Source organism: Schistocerca serialis, chromosome 9 (assembly GCF_023864345.2).
Source record: "Schistocerca serialis cubense isolate TAMUIC-IGC-003099 chromosome 9, iqSchSeri2.2, whole genome shotgun sequence".
Lineage (NCBI taxonomy): Eukaryota > Metazoa > Arthropoda > Insecta > Orthoptera > Acrididae > Schistocerca > Schistocerca serialis.
This window is the reverse complement of record NC_064646.1, coordinates 20765093-20787325: the sequence shown is the minus strand read 5'-3', so window position 1 is coordinate 20787325 and position 22233 is coordinate 20765093. Positions and strand designations below refer to the sequence as shown.

General features: G+C 36.6%; 1 protein-coding gene across 12 annotated transcripts in view; it reads right to left on the bottom strand.

Moving 5' to 3' along the window:
* The window catches only part of LOC126419156 (phenoloxidase 2-like), an 87937-nt gene that overhangs the window by 37468 nt on the left and 28236 nt on the right, over positions 1-22233 (bottom strand). For all 12 annotated transcript variants that reach the window (XM_050086271.1, XM_050086273.1, XM_050086277.1 and 9 more), the window contains 3 exons: positions 18015-18236; positions 6007-6202; positions 229-452 (listed from right to left, as the gene is read on the bottom strand). In XM_050086271.1, the coding sequence (XP_049942228.1) occupies positions 229-452; positions 6007-6202; positions 18015-18236 (642 nt within the window). The remainder of the gene's footprint in view (positions 1-228; positions 453-6006; positions 6203-18014; positions 18237-22233) is intronic.

Here is a 22233-nt window from a genome sequence, read left to right as displayed (position 1 = left end):
GGTGAAAGCTAGTATCTAACAAATATAGACACACCAGTTAGCTGTGCAAATGAGAATTAAAATTATGTCAGAACATTGTCAAAGTCGACTTACATCTTTAGCACTGCAAATTTTCTCTTAAATGTGCATCATTCATAGTTCATAGTTACTAATGAGAAGTAATAATACAAGTTGTTATCAATTTGACATAATATACTGCTATTTTTACGTGTTCTTTGTATAGCTTACCCTGCTTCCTTCACCAACAACATTAGCTTCTCTTCGACACCGTGCATAAACTGCACTGTCCATGAATCTGTCTGGAAACACTTCAGATAGTGGTGGTAGAGGTAGATTTTGTGTGTCCTTTCTATTTATCATGGCAATTGATAATGCATAAGCATACATGTATGGGTTGATACGGTCATGACAGTAGACTGACATGGAAAAGAAATCCTCAAACGACCGCATTCCTTTAAAGGAAAAGAGAACATTTTTTACAATGCAGAATATTTTATTTTAGTAAACATATCATTCTTTGCATATGTGTGTGTGTGTGTGTGTGTGTGTGTGTGTGTGTGTGTGTGTGTGTGTGTGCACATAATATTTTCATGTTTGACTTAAACGAGTACTTTATTTTAGTGTATGTTGAATTCTACCTTATTGTGAGTTTTATTGATAACAATTATTTAACTCAATACATAATTTACTTAATTTTTTAAAAGTCTTTCTTAGTTATAGTCACTCATGCTAACAAGTTTCCTAAATTGTAGGCTTTCATATTTTAGCCATTTGTAGAACCTTCTGCACACAATACGTATATGTATTATAATAAATTATTTTGGTTATCGTTCAGTTTCTATTTTACAGAAAAGTATCCACTATTTATTTATTTATTTATTTATTTCTTACACCATGGATCCAACTGTGACAATTTCACATGGATGTAGTGTGTGTCAATTTTTACATTGTCAATGACAAGTACTTGTACACTATGTTTACAGGTAAAGAATATAAAGTTACTTAACCACTACAATGATCCATAACACAATATAATGGAATGAGAATCCTTAGACCTACAGATTACAGGTATAAAACAAAGTAAATTAAACCTGAAAAGGTCATATAACCCAGACTGTTAAATATAAGCAGTTAACACTAAAAGAGTTACATATGTGACAAGAATGTTCAGCTTAATGTTCAATTTATATGATAATACATCTTATTTTAAGGCCATTTCTCACTGTGTTTCATAAACTCTTCCAAACTGTAAAATGACATGGCTAAAAGAAATTGCCTCAGAAGCTCTTTAAATGTAGATTTTTTGGCAATTTCACATTTGATTTCTGGAGGAAGAGCATTAAATATCTTTATACCAGAGGACTGTACACCCTTCTGCACAATCTTCAAATTTTTACCTTCAGTGTGGAAATCATGTTTCCTCCTTGTGTTATACTGATGGTATTCACTGTTACATTTGTATAAATCAGTGTTTTTACTTATGAAACACATAAGTGAGTATATATATTGAGAAGTAGTTGTAAGAATTCCCAGATTCCGGAATAGGCTTCTGCAGCTGCATCTAGGATCTACACCAGACATCACTCTTACAACACGCTTCTGAGCAATGAATATTTTCTTTGCAAGAGGTTGATTTCCCCAGAAAATAATTCCATATGCCATCAAAGAATGGAAGTAACCATAGTATGCAGCTTTTTTAATGCTTAAGTTTGCACTGACAGAGATGATTCGCATTGCAAAAACTGAAGAGCTGAGTCTCTTGTAAAGATCTAAAATGTGATGGGACCAGTTTACTCTACAGTCAATCTTCACGCCTAGAAACTTTGTTACTTCCACTCTTTCTATGACCTGTGTGGCATATTTAACAGTCATTTCTTCCTCAGTTTTGGCAGTTGGGGTGAACTGAATATAATTAGTCTTACTCAGGTTAAGTGAAAGACCATTTGCAGTAAACCATTTCATTAAATCTATAAGAATAGTATTAACAGACTCTTGAACATTTTCACATTTAAGACCATTAACCATTATGTTAGTATCATCTGCAAAGATGGTAAAATTGCACTGAATCATTGAAGAATAAGGTAAATCATTTATAAATAACAGGAACAGTAAAGGACCAAGAATAGAGCCCTGTGGAACTCCACAATTTATGTCTCTCCATTCCGATGAAATCATTCCACCACACAAATTGTCTGACTTATCTAAGACTACTTTCTGTTTCCTCTCTGTCAGGTATGACTGAAGCCAGTTATTTGCTACACCACTTATTCCTAGATGGTCTGCCTTCAGTAACAGTATTTGGTGGTTCACAGTGTCAAAGGCTTTACATAAATCACAAAATAACCCTGTTGTCACCATTTTCTCATTTAGAGATTCCAAAACCTTATCTATAAAAGCATATATTGCTTGTTCAGTTGACAGACCTCTCCGAACAATCCATATGATTAACTATTTTACTCCCCCTTGAATCTAAGTTGACGTGTTTGCAGATATCCAAGTGATGAAAATCCTTTTTTGAGCAGTGTATATTTGTTGCTGATGTCTAAAAGATATCTTATTCCCTTGGAAATTTTGTCAAAGTTCTATAGCTACACAAATTGTAGCTTTATGAGCCAGACAGATTCAGCATAGGACAGCAAAAATTGTTGTGGCACATAGTGTTCCATTTCTGAGCATACAAAAATTGTTGTGGCACGTAGTGTTCCATTTCTGAACATAACTGTGATGCTCAAAATTGAATGTATCATAAAGCAAAAGTACGAAAAGGGTAAGTTGTTGCTCACCATTTAGGGGAGATGTCGAGTCACAGGTAGGCACAACAAAAAGACTGCCAAACAAGTTATCATTTGGCCAAACAGGCCTTCTTCCGAATTAGACAACACACACACACACACACACAGACACACACACACACACACACACACACACACACACACACACACACACACACACACACAGAGAGAGAGAGAGAGAGAGAGAGAGAGAGAGAGAGAGAGAGAGAGAAATTCTTCTGTGGAGTAGAGGGAGTTGTCAAGCAGATACAGTTTGTGTTTGATGTCAGTTTTATTATCCATTCAGTTCTTTACATCAGTGGATAGATTGTCAAAGATTTTTATTGCTGATTACTTCACTCATTCTGGACTAGACTGATGCTGGGTGATTAGTGGTATAAATCATTTCTCCTTGTAGTTTATGTTTTTTAATGTTACAGTTGTTTTCAAAGTATAATTGATTTGTTGGCAGAAAATACCATAAGGGGTTAAATGTGTTGTAAGGCTGTTGCCAGTGTGTCCAACTGTTTAAAGAGCTATCTACAACAGCTGGAGTCAGTAAACTTACAAAAATGCTTAGTATTTACAAGTAAATAAAATGTAGCTGAATACTATAAGAGAAAGAGCAGAAGCTTTTGGAAAAGTAGCTTCTTTTCTCCAAATACAGTTGTGAAAAGTAGTAAAGAAGTAATTCCTGTAATTATAAAAAAAAAATGGTTCAAACGGCTCTGAGCACTATGGGACTTAACATCTGAGGTCATCAGTCCCCTAGAACTTAGAACTACTTAAACCTAGATAACCTAAGGACATCACACACATCCATGCCTGAGGCAGGATTCGAACCTGCGACCGTAGCGGTCTCGCGGTTCCAGAGTCAAGCGCCTAGAACCGCTCGGCCACAACGGCCGGCTGTAATTATCAGTGTGAGTGCATTAGCACTTCTCATAACTGATTGTAAGTAGCTGATTCTGTCTGCTATTGTATGATATATAACTTGAGACAGTCCACATCCCTGAAAGCTCTCATTCATGATGAGATTTAAAGAACAATATGTGGGCATGGATGAATTCGTTCCCCAAAAGTTTAGAGCTATGGTGAAGTTAAATTATCATACCATTTTTAGTGTCAATAATATACTTTTTCAGAGTACGTCCTCACAACATGCCTCTCCAAACACTTCTCACACACTAATATGTTTATGGATTTTAGTTGGGCATTATAGTCGTAGCGGTCTCGCGGTTCCAGAGTCAAGCGCCTAGAACCGCTCGGCCACAACGGCCGGCTGTAATTATCAGTGTGAGTGCATTAGCACTTCTCATAACTGATTGTAAGTAGCTGATTCTGTCTGCTATTGTATGATATATAACTTGAGACAGTCCACATCCCTGAATGCTCTCATTCATGATGAGATTTAAAGAACAATATATGGGCATGGATGAATTCGTTCCCCAAAAGTTTAGAGCTATGGTGAAGTTAAATTATCATACCATTTTTAGTGTCAATAATATACTTTTTCAGAGTACGTCCTCACAACATGCCTCTCCAAACACTTCTCACACACTAATATGTTTATGGATTTTAGTTGGGACATTATAGTTTTTTGATGTAGTCTAATGAAGTCGGGTGATGCTGAGAGAATTAGATTAGGAAATGAGGCACGTAAAGTAGTAAAGGAGTTTTGCTATTTGGGGAGCAAAATAACTGATGATGGTCGAAGTAGAGAGGATATAAAATGTAGGCTGGCAATGGCAAGGAAAGCGTTTCTGAAGAAGAGAAATTTGTTAACATCCAGTATTGATTTAAGTGTCAGGAAGTCATTTCTGAAAGTATTCGTATGGAGTGCAGCCATGTATGGAAGTGAAACATGGACGATAAATAGTTTGGACAAGAAGAGAACAGAAGCTTTCGAAATGTGGTGCTACAGAAGAATGCTGAAGATTAGATGGGTAGATCACATAACTAATGAGGAAGTATTGAATAGGATTGGGGAGAAGAGAAGTTTGTGGCACAACTTGACCAGAAGAAGGGATCGGTTGGTAGGACATGTTCTGAGGCATCAAGGGATCACCAATTTAGTATTGGAGGGCAGCGTGGAGGGTAAAAATCGTAGAGGGAGACCAAGAGATGAATACACTAAGCAGATTCAGAAGGATGTAGGTTGCAGTACGTACTGGGAGATGAAAAAGCTTGCACAGGATAGAGTAGCATGGAGAGCTGCATCAAACCAGTCTCAGGACTGACGACCACAACAACAACAGTTTTTTGATAATATGTCTGAAAAATCCTGCAGTAGAATACTGAATAAACAATTGTTTTGTACAAAAAGAGAATCCACTAGCAAAAATATGTAACTGAATGATTTCTTTCTAGTTTGGAACAGTATATGTTTTAAATGTGCCAGTATCTTCTGCAGGTGTTGGTGAATCCATTTTGTTTTATTCCTTTTATCTTTACTGATGATGCTTGAGATCAATATTGTTTTATTGTTGGAAAATTTTATTTTCATGCAATGAAAAATAATACACATATCTTAAGTGTTAAAATTCATGTAAAAAATACTTATTTGTAAAAGTCATTCTAATTAGCAGACAAGCTATTTAATTATACAGAAAATTACTAATGATCAAAATCCTTGTGAATCCTTATGATACACAGTAATCATGATAATAAAGTAGCAAAACAGTGTGTAATGCCATTTGGTCAAAATGCCATAATTCAAAATAATTTCTAAGAATGTAGCACAGTGAATTGTTAAACAATTTCCTCCTGCTAATAATCTTTCACTTCAAATATTTAAAAAAATGTCATATTTAGGGACAGAAAGAGCTACTGATGAAATAAATCTTTGTTAGTTGATCATTATTGAGTTTCATAAAATTACAGTAGCCTGAATAGCAATGTTCTTACTGTGGTATCAAACACATTATAAACCATACTCTGCCACTGCTGTCAAAAGTAAAGTGCAATATTTAGCCAATAATAAAGTGCACTACTATAATTAATTAATCTTTGCACACTGCCATGATCACATTCCATCTTTCAGAGTGGAGAGCACAGAAAGAACACTGTCACAGTAACCTGTTTGTGATCAGATGATCAAAACTGGTAGTTAATAATTATTTATTTAATCAGCAGCTCTTGGCATTTCTGGAATATGACTTTCTTCACATAATGGTATTTATGCTTCCACATTAAAATACAATGTATTATGGTGAAAATTAGACTGTTTACTTACCTACAAGTGTTTCTGTCAAATGTGTAGCCATTCTTCTGTGATGTGGTATAAAAGGAGAGAAACTCTCTTGACGACCCAGGCTCTGGGGGAATGAGATGTCTGGTGGCTTGATAGGCTTCACTTCTAACTCTTGTGCATTCTTAACTCCACTCCATCGATTTATTAGTTCAGAAACTGCAGATTGGAAACGAGATGGCTGGAAGGAAAAAGATTCATATAATTTTGTACTATAGATTGATGATTGTTTTTCTGAATGTTAATTAATAGGTATAATATAGTGTAAAGTCTTATACTGTCATAATCATACTATTCTTACCCACATACATTGCATCCATAGGTATGGAATATTGTTGGGGTCAAAATGCAAGAAATATGGATTTGATTATCAAATTATGGATAAAGTTCATTTGAATAACAGCTGAAACAAGTACTCAACCTCGTTTAAAGCTCTACTTGGAAACAGAGAGTGTGAATGCATGTAACAATGTAATGTCCTTAATAACAGAAACATTAATAATTATTACACATCCCGGTTATGAAAATAAGGTATCTATCTTAAATAGTGTGCATTATATGAGGGTGTACCCAAAAGAAACTGGACTAATTTTTTGGTGGATAGAGCTTTTGTAATATCATGCTTTGCTGCTAGGAGCACACAGACTGAACATTCCAGAGTCAGTAAGCCAAGTGCTGTCAATTAAGAAGGTCAGGACTAGGTACAGCAGAGTTAATAGCAACAACCTGTTTTATGTGATTGTTGTTTTTGCAATGGCTGATTTTCGGGAACAGTGTGCAGTGGTGAAATTCTGCTTTTTGCTCAGCAAAAGTTGAACAGACACTCTTAAAATGTTAAAAATGGTGTACAAGGATGGTGCTATGGGGAAAAGTCAAGTGTCTGAGCAGTTTTCCCATTTCAAAAATAGTGAAATGTCAGTTGATGACGAACCTCATTCTGGTCATCCTTCCATGGCCCAAACACATCAAAATGTTGAAAATATTCATGCAGTCATCAATGAAGGTCAATGATGGACCATTGAAAAAATTGTGGACCTGGCAGGAGTAGCTTGGAGTTCAATGCTGTGATTTGGAAACGAAAAGGGTGGCTGCCATGACTCCTGACTGCTGAACAAAGCCTAGGTTGCATAGAAGCCTGCTGTGTTTTGAAAAAGGATCCCAAAATGTTTCAAACTTCCTCTCAAAAATTTTCACAAGTGGAAAAACTTGGTGCTGTGCTTACAAATCAGAATCAAAGCAACAATCAAGTCAGTGGAAGACTTCCAACTTGCCTCATCTCAAGGAAGCTAGTCAGGTGAAAATAAGCATTAAGACAACACTGATCTTTTTTTTTACTGTGAGATAAGTTGCCCATTCAGAGTTCATTCCACAGGATCAGACAGTTGACAGGCTTTCTACTTGGAAGTTTGAAAAGACTGAGCAACAGAGTGTGATGGAAGTGGCCTGATTGTGGCAGTTGGGTGACTGGTTTTGGATCATAAAAAAAATGGTATGACACATGCTCCTAGCCCCCACCCCCCAAAATAGTCACCTAACCTTGTCCCATGTGATTTTGTTTCCTAACAGGAAAAGTGAAGTACAGTAATAAATAACAGAGGTGTTCTCAAGCATCATGAAAGATGAATATAAGCAATGTTTTGAAAAATGGAATAAAAGATTAGACAATTGTGTTACTGCAAGTGGAGAGTACTTTGAAGGAAATTGAATGTTTGTGCTTCAATGGGAATAAATAAGTTTGGTTTCTTTGGGGTACCCCCTCATACAGTCAATGGTTATTGAGATAAAGCACAGTAGGGGTTGTCCAACATGTAAAACAAATTAATAAAAGAATCTTTCTGTCATTGAACAAAAACTTTCACAGTATAACACATTTTACTAGCAAATATTCTGCTTAGAAACCATAATGGATATGTCTAACTTACATTCACCTACTTAAGCTTGACATTTCAGGATGCTGACTCCAATGGAAAGGAAATGCTGACTCAAATGAGAAACAATGAAGGCTAAGATTGGCCCATTTGATGATCATGTTTGCTCCTGAGTGCAACAAACTGTGAACACTGCTGAAAGCAACTTTTCAAACATCTGTAATTTGACACATATCATGGACATCAAAGAACTCGCCACCACTCAGATTTCAGATCCACAACAGCAGCATTTACTGGCCAGCCCTTCCACAGGACTGCAGGAAACAAGTGAACATTATGATGTGATGTGTCTCACCAGAAGCCAACATCCTATGCTTCGCTAAAATTCTGCTGAGTTGCTTTCAACAGTGTTCGCAGTTTGTCAGAACTAGGAGCAAACACAGCCATCAAGTTAATGAACAACCATTTTGGTGGTCATTGATTAAAAAAGACACTTCTGATGAGGTCATGTTCATGTGTTCAATGCCAGCAATACTAAGGAAGATGGCATGTACATGCTGACATCGGGCAGTTTCAAGACTCTCCTGCAAGATCTTCATCAATCTCATAGGCCCCCATACACCCGCTGTTACCATTCCACCCACCAATCAGCAGGCTCCATCACTGCCATATCCAGCAGCTGCACCAAAGCCATGGCCAGCAGTCCACACAAGAAGTCAGTTCGCAAATACAATTTTTAATTTTCTTACATTCCAGGTGTTCCATGCTATGTCAGAGAGGGGAAAGGGCAAGGGGCAGTTGTTGGGTATTTCTGGTACAAGGGGTATATCTGAAATTATTTTCAGTGTCAAGATATTTATGTTCATTTACGGACATGTATTAGTGTCATTAGATATAAAGTGTAATTCTGTGCACTTGAATTCTGTCTACATTATTTTGTGTGTGTGTAAGCCTAACACACATACAAAACTAGTCAATTTTGTTCAAGGCATTGGACCACAGGAGGCAGAGAAACTAAAAAAACCTAACTCAGTATGCCCAGATGGAGTTTCGAGACTTGATGCTCCTGAATGAGAGCTAGCTGTCAGCTTGATTAAAAATAATTGCTCATATGTATGTCTAGGTGGTAGAAATGCAGTGAATATTATCAGTGGCTTTATTAGAAACACTAATAGATGTTGTGTTAAACTATATAAATCTAATTAACAGCATCTAGAGGAACTGCTTATGGAAACTGGTTGACAGAAGCAAAACATGATGAGAGTATATAGACCTGTTTTGAACTAGACTTTCAATTTGTATTAAAATTGTCCATGTATACAAATTAAGTCCTCCAAACATATTTATATAATTAGTTCATTACAGGCTAGTCTCACACATATCAAGTGCTGAAACTATGAGTGAAATAAATAAAATTTACTAAAAGCTATTTTTATGTATTTAGTCTATGGCAGTTGCATAAGGCGGATGACTACTATTCTCTGTTCAACATTTTTTTCTTGCACTTGTTTATTACACTGCAGTAATAATGGGTCAATTTACTTTGAACTTACTGTGATGGGCATATTTTTAGCCCCTTCAATCATTGAACAACAGCTTCCCCACCAATTTGCTATATTTATGTTATGACTTTATGTGCGTGAATATGTTATGGGAAATTATTGTGTAAATTAGTGCTCTCTGTCTCTCTCTCTGTCTGTCTGTGTGTGTGTGTGTGTGTGTGTGTTTGTAGAAGTTTTGGCAGAGTAGGGAGTATTTTATGTGTGTAACAAAATACTGTGCGGGAGGATGTGATGTACATTTGTGGAAAGAAAAATAGTTACATTTGTGATGGATAACGGAGAAGATTGGAAGATATCAGAGATGGTTTCATCACACACAGGATGCCATAAATTTCCAAGGAGAGGCAAATAGAACATAGAACATTCTGGAAGATGATTGCTGCACAATAGCTGCCGTCACTATTAATATTTCAAGGAGTAGATTTATTTCAAAGATCAATGCAGAAGAGGAAGTGCATGTGATGAATACCCAAAGAAAACCCAGAATCATATGACAGAGTAGACATTTCAGTATCACAGCAGAAAACAATGGGAAAAATAAGGGGGTGAAAAATGCCAAACAATCAATAAGCTGAAGTAATCACATTAGGAGATCCTTATCACACAATGATTTATTTAAGCAGCAAACTAATTATTTTATATGATAGTTGAGATGAGACAGAAACTGTGAATTTTACTATACTAAGGACTTACAAATAGATATTGACTGAAATGGGTTAGAGTATCGAACTGTGAATTTTTTTCAAAAGTTTAACTAAACAATGTGAGGGCCTAAGCCTCTCACTGATTGGTTGTGAGTGAATTAGTAATTGGGCATTCTGCCAGTTAAACTCAGTTACGCAGACACAGTTGTTGTAAGTGCAAAATCTTTCTCTGTAAAATTTACTAATTAAAAATATCCCGTCCTGCATCCTACTTGTAAACAGTTAAAAGTTTTATTTTGAGTCTATTTTGCTACTGTCATACCAACTAAGGAGTTTTATTTCAAATTCAATGATTAATGTTTTCTCATCAATGAAATAGCCACAGCAATCTTCAAAAACTGCAGAATGGCTTTACAGAGAAACTGCCTTCATGACAGGCAGTACCATGTTAGACAAGTGAACATATCAGTGACTTCAAAATCATCATAATCATCGTTTTATATTGCAAAACAAACATTCGGCAGACAGTTTATTTAAAATATGCTAAAAAGTTAATTAACAGTGTTATACTATCAGCCACATCAGCAGCACATAAATCTCCCTTGCAGTGAAAATTTTGCAGTCACATATTATAATGGAGTTGCACGTAAGGAGACATGCCCTGAATGGGCTGCATTTTTAGCATTATCTTCACCCTCATAGTGCAACTGATCTATAAATGAGAGATAGCTCAAAATTCTAACATGCAACTAGGGTCATTAGTCAAAGCACTTCTCAAAAAATCATTGAGACATTTATTATATTTTGGCACTGACAACAATGTTTATAATAGTACAAAAAAAACGGAACACTATATCACTGCGGTACCATTTTCTTTGGAACCACTGACTGCACAGCTTGGAAAAAGAGTACAGACAGCATTCACATAAGTGTTTTATACCTTTAATTTCCTTAATTTCCTTCCCTGATGCTGATGTGTGAAAAAGACAAGTAATTTAATTTATTTCAACAAAAATATTTAAAAATGTAGCTCAAATATCACCGACATCATCATCATGTTATAAATTTTTCAGGAAATAGTAGGCAAGGGTGGTAGAGGAGGTCATTCTAAATAACTGTACCAATTTTGGTCAGATTAACTTCAGACATTTAGGAGAGAAGTGTACCTGGATGATGAAAATTCAAGTTTTCGGTAAATCACTTAAAAAAGATTTACAGATTTATTAACTTACCACTATGCTACTGAAACTTCCTGGCAGATTAAAACTGTGTGCCCGACTGAGACTTGAACTCGGGAACTTTGCCTTTCGTGGGCAAGTGCTCTACCATCTGAGCTACTGAAGCACGACTCACGCCCGGTACTCACAGCTTTACTTCTGCCAGTATCTCGTCTCCTACATTCCAAACTTTACAGAAGCTCTCCTGCGAACCTTGCAGAACTAGCACTCCTGAAAGAAAGGATACTGCGGAGACATGGCTTAGCCACAGCCTGGGGGATGTTTCCAGAATGAGATTTTCACTCTGCAGCGGAGCCACTATACTCATTTAGAACATTCCAGCTGCATACTCCAGTTGTCCTCCTGTTTCCTTATCCTCCATACTCTTTCTCTTCATTCTTTTCTTTATCCTTGACTCCTTGGTAGCAGCTGTCTCTCTTCGGTTACCCGCTTCTTATCAACAGCAGTTAGAGCTGAAACCATATTCTTTCCCATCTGGATGTTCAATTTTTTCGTAACATTGATCCTTGAAATTACATCATCTTTGAATGTCATTATTGCATCCATTACATCAATCTTCACCACTGTCAGCCCAACAAATACAGTTTTGTGTATCCTCTAACACATACAGCTGTTGAAGCTTTCATTTAAATTCTGAGAGAGACTATGCATATATTTCCTAAGCACATTTTTATTTTCCAGATCCCTATGTATAGGCCTAATTGCCTCCATTACAGCAAGTGGTAAGGAATGCTTGTTGGTATATTGTATGCCCGTAGCATTGCTCAACCAGTACTTGCATCACGAATCTTCCCCTTTTGCACACAAACCATGCTGTGGGGTTTCATCTGTTGACACTCTGTGAAACCATGTTGCCCAAACAGCTCGTCTCATGTGCTACAAATCTCCTACATTTCTCCTTATTGCTAGTCCATAATATTGAGTCAAGAAATCAATTTCACTTTTTGTAAGACGACCTGGACCACCTATGTGTTTTCCACCTGACAGTTTTTTTCCTCTGAAGTCTTTACATAATTTTCTCAGCCGAGCTCCCAGTCTTTTTTTGTACATGCCCAACACATTCAAGCTTTTCTATCAGTGTGTCCCCATATGGTCTGTCATTAACAGCAGTAGTGTGACCTAAACAGTCTCCATCCCCAAGGTAGCCTACACACCTCACACCACGACTGACCTCTGATCTTCTAAAAATGTTTAGAACTCCTTTCGTTTCAATGTTTCCACTTGGGCCATCAGAGTTCTTTACATAAACATGGGTGCCGATAAATTTACTTGAACAACCCTGACAGTGCTTTGTTAGACATTCATAATTTAGTATCTTACCAGTTTCAATAAATGTGGTAGTTACAACCTGTTCAGAGAAGTATGACTTCTCTTCTACCAAGACCCATCAAATGCTGCTACAATGTCTTTATTCTCAGACAAGGTTACTGCTTCTTCTGCTGCTCTTTTTGTTGAATGTTCACTTACACCACATAAAGCATTATGTATTAATTTATTGTATCTGTCAAACCTCAGTAGAGGTGGAGGGAAATCCATCACTGCACAAAAAGTCTGAGCAGCTCTCCTTCTCCTTCCAATACATCACATTCCATAAGTAAGCTGAATATTTACACTGTAATGTCGACTATCAGTTACTGGCGATGTCATAGTATCACTGTGCATCTTACACGAGTTACAGGCAATCAGTAACCAACTTAAAGATCCTTCCTTAGTGATATGTCCTCAGACACATCAATATTATCTTTGCAATTGTAGTACTTACATTTCACAGCACTCTTCAAAAGTCTTGACAGCATATTTAGGTTCACAATAACATTTCCGTCATTATTGCATTCAGAAAGCAAAAGTTTATGTCTAGAAGCACTGTCTGTAGACACAGTTTCCTCGGGCAATTGATGCGTATTATTCGGTTGTGTTTGGAATTGGTTGCCGCGAAACTTTCGTTTGGTGCTAAATTTCTTTACTTTCGCCATTTGTAGCACGCACACACACACACACACACACACACACACACACACACACACACACACACACACACACAAAACACACACACACAAGGAAACAAAACAACACCCAATAACCACAAAACCACACGCGTATTAAATTCCAAAATCATATATTCTCAGATCAACTTTAAAAGCAAACATCTGTATTTACATTCGAACCATAGCCTTTTAGACATGCCTGTACTTTGGTTCCAGGAGTCAGTGCCTTTTAGAATACACCTGTGTTAACAATCCATAACTAACAATGGGAAAAATGGAATAACAAAATAAAGTATCACGTATTCTGATGCACTTCAAACTGACAGATAGGTGTGGCCCCTGTGCAACATTACATTCAACCTCAATTTTAGAACTAATGGAAAATGATAATCCCCATAAACTATACATTTTTGAAATCAGAATGAAATGCTCTTTTCTATAGACCAAGAATTTTGTTCCAATTTTTGGTCATTTTCACGAGCATATGCTCTTAACATTAGAGATGTGCACAGAATATCACCTTTCTCCAATCTTTTACCTCTACCTGTTTTTAATGAAATTTAATTACATACTTTTGAGGAACTGGAAAACAAGATCAAAGCAACAGTAACTTAAACATATAAAATTAAAGCTAGGACTTGTGAAATATAAGCAAAGGCTACATTTAACTGAGAGCAACATTGAATTCAGAATTCATACAGATGTGACAATCTCATTTGTGGCAATACATTAATGAATTCACACTGTTGTAAGTAACCAACATTTACAATAGTCAACATTTTGTTGTTATGTTTGATCTATATGTACAGCGTACTATGTCAATCTGCTAACACATATTAGGAGAGCAATTATGCCCATTTATATGTATGTATTGTATTGTATGTTAACTGGGGTCCTAGAAATGATGGAGAGGCTTCGTCCCCACCGCATACACAATGATCCACAACCCCACAATGACTACCACAGTCCACTTCACCCATCCGCCGCCCCACACTGAACTCAGGGTTATTGTGCAGTTTGGCCCCCGGTGGACCTCCCCAAAGAACATCTCACTCCAGATGAGTGTAACCCCTATGTTTGCGTGGTAGAGTGATGCTGGTGTATGCGTACGTGGAGAACTTGTTTGTGCAGCAAGCGCTGACATAGTGTAACTGAGGCAGAATAGGGGGAACCAGCCCGCATTCGCCGAGGCAGATGGTAAACTGCCTAAAAACCATCCACAGACTGGCCGGTTCACCGGACCTCGACACAAATCTGCTGGGCGGATTCGTGCCGGGGACCAGCGCTCCTTCCCACCCAGAAAGCCGTGCATTAGACCGCACGGCCAACTGGGCAGGCTTATGTACACTTATTCTTTGCACAACAGCACATAGAAACATAATTGAGATATGTGTCCACATATTCACCTACTATAACAAACAATTATCTTCCCACTAATCATAGAGTTATCTTCCCACTAATCATTATTACAGCAGATCTTTCCAGCATATGTATATAATGTATGTATTTATTTGCATCCACTGTTTGGAAGCATGAATGTGCATGTGTGAATATGTTACCTTGTTCATATGTATCAGGCATAAAGGGAAAGGTAATCAATTTTTGGAGATTCGTTTAGTAGGTAGGATTTGAAGTATCTTATGTTAACTGAATCTGCCAAAAGGCACTTACTTCAAGCTGACTGCAGTCAGTAGACCTATGGTGTTGTGGAGACCATGTCATATACTAAGATATTTAGTATATTTTTTATACTATAAGATATTTAGTATATATATACTATAAGGTATTTAGTATATTTTTCCCACATGGAATGTTTCCTTCTATTATATTCAAGATATTTGGTATCACGGACATTATACTGAACTCCTGTTATCAGAGCACTATGCATTGCATGGGGACAATACTGATTTCACTCATACTTGTTTATTACAGTCAGAGCTATCAAACAGTATGTCAATGATTTACAAGTTCCATTAACATCTGTAAAACTGTCTTTACCAAACCAGTAAAAGTTGCAACTGTTAGTGAGGCAGATAGGTAAAATAACAGTTAGAACCTTTTTACTCAAAATTATGGAGATAAGTTATTTAAAAAAATGAAGGAATATGCACATTATGTTAAAAATCAGTTACTCCAACCACAGGCTTAAGGCCTTATGGAATGTAGTGAAATGAGAGACAGGACAACGGTGGAAAGAGCAGGATATCATGACTACTGAATTAAATGGAAGGACTATAAATGCTCAGTCACAGGTAGAAAATGTGTTTAATAATCATTTCTTAAACATAGTATAAATTACGGAGCACATAGTTCACAAGAAAAATAACAGAAATATGTCCAAAAAGCACCTCATAAAATTCAGTTATATGAATGTATCACCAACTTCTCCTCTGAAATTAAGGAAATTATATCTTCTCTCAAACATAAAAGTTCATCTGGGAATTTGATGGCATTTCTAATGGAGTACAATTTTTTCCAAGAAATGGAAAATCCAAGCTGGAATAATGATAGTGTTATGGAAAATATAGATGGCTACTCACCATACGGAGGAGAAGCCGCACGCGTAAAAAAAGACTGCTATACATTTAAGCTTTTGGCCAAAATGCCTTGTTTTAAGTAGAAAATGCACACTCCCACTCCCACTCACACACACAAAACTACTCACACAAATGTGGCCTCTGTCTGTGGCCAATGGGGCCTTGCTGCTTCCATCTGTGCCAATACAGGAAGTGTCCTTATCCCTTGCCAGAATTCAGATCCACATACTGTTGAGTCAGACCTCAGTGAGCAGAGACAGCAGCAATGTCTGTGTGAGTTGTGCTTGTGTGAATGTGTGTGTTTTCTACTTTGGAAGGTCTTTTGGCTGAAAGCTTAAATATATAACAGTGCCTCTCTGTGACTTAACATCTCCCCTAAATGGTGAGTAGCAGTCTATCCTTCTCATAATTTTGTTGTGAATATTTGTTCCCATTTAGTAAGCCCAGTCTTATTTGAAATATGTAATGCATCATTAGCTCGAGGCATATTTTTCCAGAGACTCTGAAAGATGCCATTGTTAAACACCTTTACAAGAAAAATAATAGCAGAGACATCAGTAAGCTGTTTTGGGGAGAGACGAAACAGTATGCTGACGTATTCTGTATATTTTCATGCATCAGTTTCATATAGAATAATCTTCTGATGTAACTAGTCTTTAAGAAAGAAAATCTTCATTGCTCAAAAAGATCCTGTAAGAATAATAATTGGTGCTCATCCATGATCATCTTCTATACACCTGTTTAAGGAGTTCGGCATTCTGACTACTGCTTCACAATACATTTATTCCTTGATGAAGTTCATTGTAAATAATCCACTGCAGTTCAAAAGGAAGAATGATGCACATAATTACAATATGAGAAAAAATGGCAGTCACTACTCCACATTAACATAATATTTAGCACACGGAGAAGGCACAAAGCTGCAGCTAAATTTTTCGTAACTTACTGAATGATATAAAATGTCTGATGGACAGCAAAGCAAAATTTTAAAACAAATTGAAAAAGCTCTCTCTGAAATCATGTTGTTTTCTGTAGAACTGTTATTGTAATGTGTGAAAGATGGAGGGTAGGAATTACCACAATTCACATCTGTATATTAAAGAAAATCAGATGTTTAGCATGTTGCCATATTTACAAATTAATTTGTGATGTGAATGTCAAATAACTCATTCCACACTAATTCAGTTTATTGAGCATATGTTCCTTAGAACATGAAATTAACAAAAACAAAAACTGTTACATTATGTAGGGTAAAATAACAATTAACTAACTATAGATGATGAACTTATATGTGTATTTTGCAGACACTAGATAGTTTCACTATATTACCATGTAAACACTGGATCAGAAAAAGTTATTTGTCATGAATATTGGCCATTACATTTAGCCTCTGTGCCTGCACTAGAAACATGAATCTCATCACTATATTTTTCTGTGCAAGGGCTCTCATAACCTATTAATGAAAGACCATAGTTCCATTTTAAAGCTCCCCTTCTTTCTATAATAGTACTAAATACAGGAACCCCTCCACCACTCCCCACTGTCCATATGCCTACCACTGTGGTCTTATTATAGCATGTCATTGTCTCCTTAACATAATGCTCAAGAAAGTGGCTGAGTACTTTTTATACAATCATAATAGCAAGCATTTTACACATTTCACAATGTCATGTAAATTCCAATGGAGAAGTTTATACAGCAGCTAAGATTATGTGACATTTTTGTAAACTGTACAATGGTGGTTGTTCAGAATAAAGTTAAGGACTAAAATAATGACTTGCTCTAACAGTCAAATCTAACATGGAAAATCATTCTCTGAGAGATGTTGCATGCATATTACTCTGTTAACTCATTTTCATTCTATGCTAAGATGATTTAAATATATCAAACATTTTCCCTAATTTTCAATGTAGAAATGAAAGGTGGCATTAATTTCATTGCAAGTCAAGGTTTTCAACACACACTACATAAAAACAATTGTGACTATGGATTGTTGTTATTAGGAAGTGTTATAATTCAAGTAAATTATAAATTTATTGATATTTTTGTTAGCAAATATAGAAATAAATACTTCTTGAATATTTAGTAAATGGTTGGATGTTCATTTGCCTGAAAGACAGTTGTCAACAGATCAAACTACTGCATTAAACTATACTCACCAGATAGTCAGTTGGCAGCTTGAATACAATTTTGCTGTCTTTTCCTTTAGGCACAAAAAGTGGTTCTGTTGGGCGATCAAACATGAGATACAGATTTTTAGGGTTACTGAATGAAATAGGGTTTGATTTTGGCCCTGTTAAATTCAAGAAATTGTGTGGTATGTTCAGGCCACTCCATGAGAATGAACTGGATTCTGAATTTGATGAAGAGAAAGTCTGGGCCTGGAAAAAAAATGACAAATATTATTAGCAAAAAACATTCATGTGTCATGTGACCTATCCTAGAATATTGCTCAAGAGTATGAGATGTGACGCAAATATGATCAATAGGGGATATTGAAAGTATGTACATAAATGGTCACAGCCTTGTCTGACCCAAGGGAGAGTGTTAGACAATTGCAAAAATATCTGAACTAGCAGATGCTTGAATAGAGACACAAACAATCCTGTGAAAGCCTGTTTGCAAAGTTTCAAATACCTGCTTAAGTGAGGGTCCTTGGAATTTACTGCAACGTTGTATATATTGCTCCCACAGCTGCCGTTACAACAAGATTAGGCTAGCTGCAGCACACAGAGAAGTGTTTAAGCAATCATTCCTCCTGCATTTCATAAGTGAACAGCATAAAAATAAGTCATAATAATGGGAAGTACCCTCTGCCACACACTTCAAAGTGGTGTGCAGGGTATAAATGTTGATGCAGAGGCAGACACTGATTAAATGATTACATAGCAACTTTGCAAAAACAGACATAATGTCTTATGGGATAACAGCAATCAGTGATTTTATAACGTTTTGCAAATTTTTTATTCATTTGACCGGTTTCGGTTCATTCAGAACCATCTTCAGATCTCATATTTCAGTTACAGGAGTAACCGGTCCAAATCCAGCAACTTGACGTAGCATGTGAAAGTTGCTGGATTTGGACGGGTTACTCCTGTAACTGAAATATCAGATCTGAAGATGATTACATAGCAACTACTATGTTGTAGTAGGCCTGCAGTAGGCCTACTGTTCAAAGGCAATGCATGAGTTTGCAAACACTACTTGTCAGAATCTTTTGTCTTCTGACAGTTATAAGGGAAGGAAACATCTATGTAATAAATCTCATGGGAAGAATTAAAAAAAAAAAGGACAGTTGTGATTGCATAAATGGAGACTACTTTCGTGAAGGGTGTTGGATGGTGGGCTTAAACTCTACCAAAAGGTAAAAATCTTAAAACAATCGACAGAGCTGTGCTCAAGAAGAACTAGATACTGGCAAAAAGTCTTAATGTTTCAGCTGACTGTGGAAAACCAATAACCCACGGGAACTGAGGACATAGTCTCCTTTCTGTCTGGGCTGGTTCTAGTACATCAAACACAACAGGTGGAGATGAATAAAATTTTCATGCTCTCCAAGTGCTATAAATGAATAGCAGTTGGACAGCTGTAGCAGTCTCTCACATTGTTTTATACACCAGTTTTTTGGCCTTTACTACAAGCAACTTTCATGAGGATGGTATAGCCCCTAGTGTCATAAATACATAAACTGATGAAGTAAATTGAGCTTATAACAGTAATCCTGGTTAGTAAAACAACCCGACGAGATCTTTATAAACCTAGAATTGTTTTATTCAAGGAGACCATAGCCACAGAAGTCTACAATCATACTTCATGAGCTTGTAACAATACAAGCACTAGGCTCATGGAATGAGAGGTGGCAGAGGAAGCACCAACAGTTAGTGCGGTAGTTGCACAGGGCTATCTCTGGTAAGCAGTGCCAATGGACATGGGATTTTTCTTGACGAGTCCATTCAGGCATGGTTGAGGTGACTGGGAAAGACCTCATGGTGCCTATAGTGAAAGAAATATAAGATGAATACGGCATTTTCAAGAAAACTGCATTACAGACCTTAAAACACGGCACAATAAAACCAAATAAACCATAAAAATTGCAGTGCTAGGACAAGCTCATTGCAACTTTAAGTATGATTTTATGGTAAGCAATAAGAAAGTTACAACTGGTTTTAATTATGAAATTTACACTGGGCAATAGAAATTGAAAAAGTTATACCATTTCAGTGATCACATCATATGAAGCAGCAAATGAAAGCTGATAATATCTGCAAACAGCAAATAGACTACATTTCAAGTACAGCATTCATATAAAAAGTTATATATGATTTTATAAAAGTTAGATATGCAACCATGACAGCCATAAATCCTCCACAAGCCTGTAAAGTATGAAAGGACCATGAGCTATCTAGTTCCTCACCTGATTATCCCAGGTAATGACTACCTAAAGTTGACTGTTGGTTCTATGTTATGTGACTTTATGCAAATGGCCATTAATGAAAGTTATATTAAGTAGCTAGGGAAGTGTGAATAATAGAAAGTCAAATGCAGTAGTAAAAGGACTGTATCTAGAGGGCAAAAGAATTCTGTTTCTTCATGCTGACAAAATGTATTTTGTAAATTTAACATAACTCTTTCATATTATAAAACTGTATGTAACCACATTTAGGAATTTAGCTAATAACTTATGTAATACTGTACTACTTTTTTAATAACTTTTGTCTGGGTGTAACATTTTTGATTAGTAATCAAAATGTCCTGGATCCCGGGTTTGTAACCAGTAACTGCTTAAATTTAGAATAAAAATCATCAACAATGACAGCTGAAGACTTCCAGTACAAGCAATCGCATTGAGTCTGCCACTGGTCCTAGCAAAGAGGCAGAGGAGTGAACAGAGGATCAGTGCACTTTCTTCACATTAGGATGGGAAACTGCTCCTAAAAGGCAGAAGAATCAGTGGTGATCAATGGCACGACAATGCAGAGGACAATGGAAATCAATACAGGAAAGACACACAATATGTATCCACAGGACATGTTGTCTATGACTGAAAAAGCATCATGATGATCTCTCCATTGGTGAAAGATTTTGGTATAGTGTCCCATCCAGATCTCTGGGAGGGCACTCCCACAGGGAAAGTAACCATGAGGAAAAGATTGGATGTCCAACAGAAATGTAACATCCTATGAGTTGAAGTGTGGACTGTCAGAAGTTTAAATATGGTGGGGAAGCCAGAAAATATGAAAAGTGAAATGCAAAGGTTTAGTCTAGATATAATGCAGGTCAGTGAAGTGAAATGATAAAAGACAAGAATTTCTGGTTAGATGAGCATCAGATAGTATCAATAGTGACAAAGAATGATACAATGACAGCATGATTCAGTATGAATAGGAAGGTAAAGCAGAGAATGAGTTACTGTGAACAGTTCAATAATACGATTATTCACATCAGAATCATCAGCAAGTGAGAACCAACTACAACAGTTCTTGTATGTATGCCAATGTCATAAGCAGAAGACAGTGGAAGTAAAATTATATCAGGAAGGGGGATTGGAATGTCGTGGTAGGGGAAAAAATAAAAGACAGAGTTACTGGAAAATATGGGCTCTGTAGTAGGTATGAGAGAGGGAAAAGACTAACCTATTTCAGCAATGAATTTTAGGTAGTAATAGTGGATACACTGTTAAAAAATCACTCGAGGCAGACAAGGAGGAGGAGGAGGAGGAGGAGGTGGTGGTGGTATACTTGGGATAGGCCTGGAGACATAAGAAGATTCCAACTGGATTACATGATGATTAGACACAGGTTCCAAAATCAGATCTGGAATCTGAAGCATACTGATTATTTATTGGAAGGTGAAGGTAGTTACAGTTCCTGTTATCACACGTGTTTAGCTCTTTGACATATCTAGTTATAGGAATTAAATAAAGTTTTTTCTTCCCAAGATGTAATACTTTGATTGAATATATTAAATAATCTTTCTCCACATTTTTGTTTGAATTTACCTAATTGTCTTCAAGGTAAACCACTTTTAATTAGGAGCCATCAGTTTTCCTACCAAGCTCAATAAAAATTTATTTGCTGTCACAGCTGTACCAGTACATCAAAATAGTAAGATTACTAAAATAGTAAGTTAATAACAAAAATAGTAAGGTACAAAGGGCTCTATATGCAACCAATTTTGTGGCAGACTACACATATCCTGACCAACTGCACCCAGAGACTGCAATGCTGCACAATTCCTATCGCTGGTTGCAAATTGTTTATAGTAATTTCATTAAGATTATTTTTTGACACAAAAAAACTGGGTTTTGTCTTGGCTGTTTTAGAGGTAACAAAACCAAGAAAAGCCAAAAGTAAGCAGTGTGCAAAAGAAGTGTCTTTT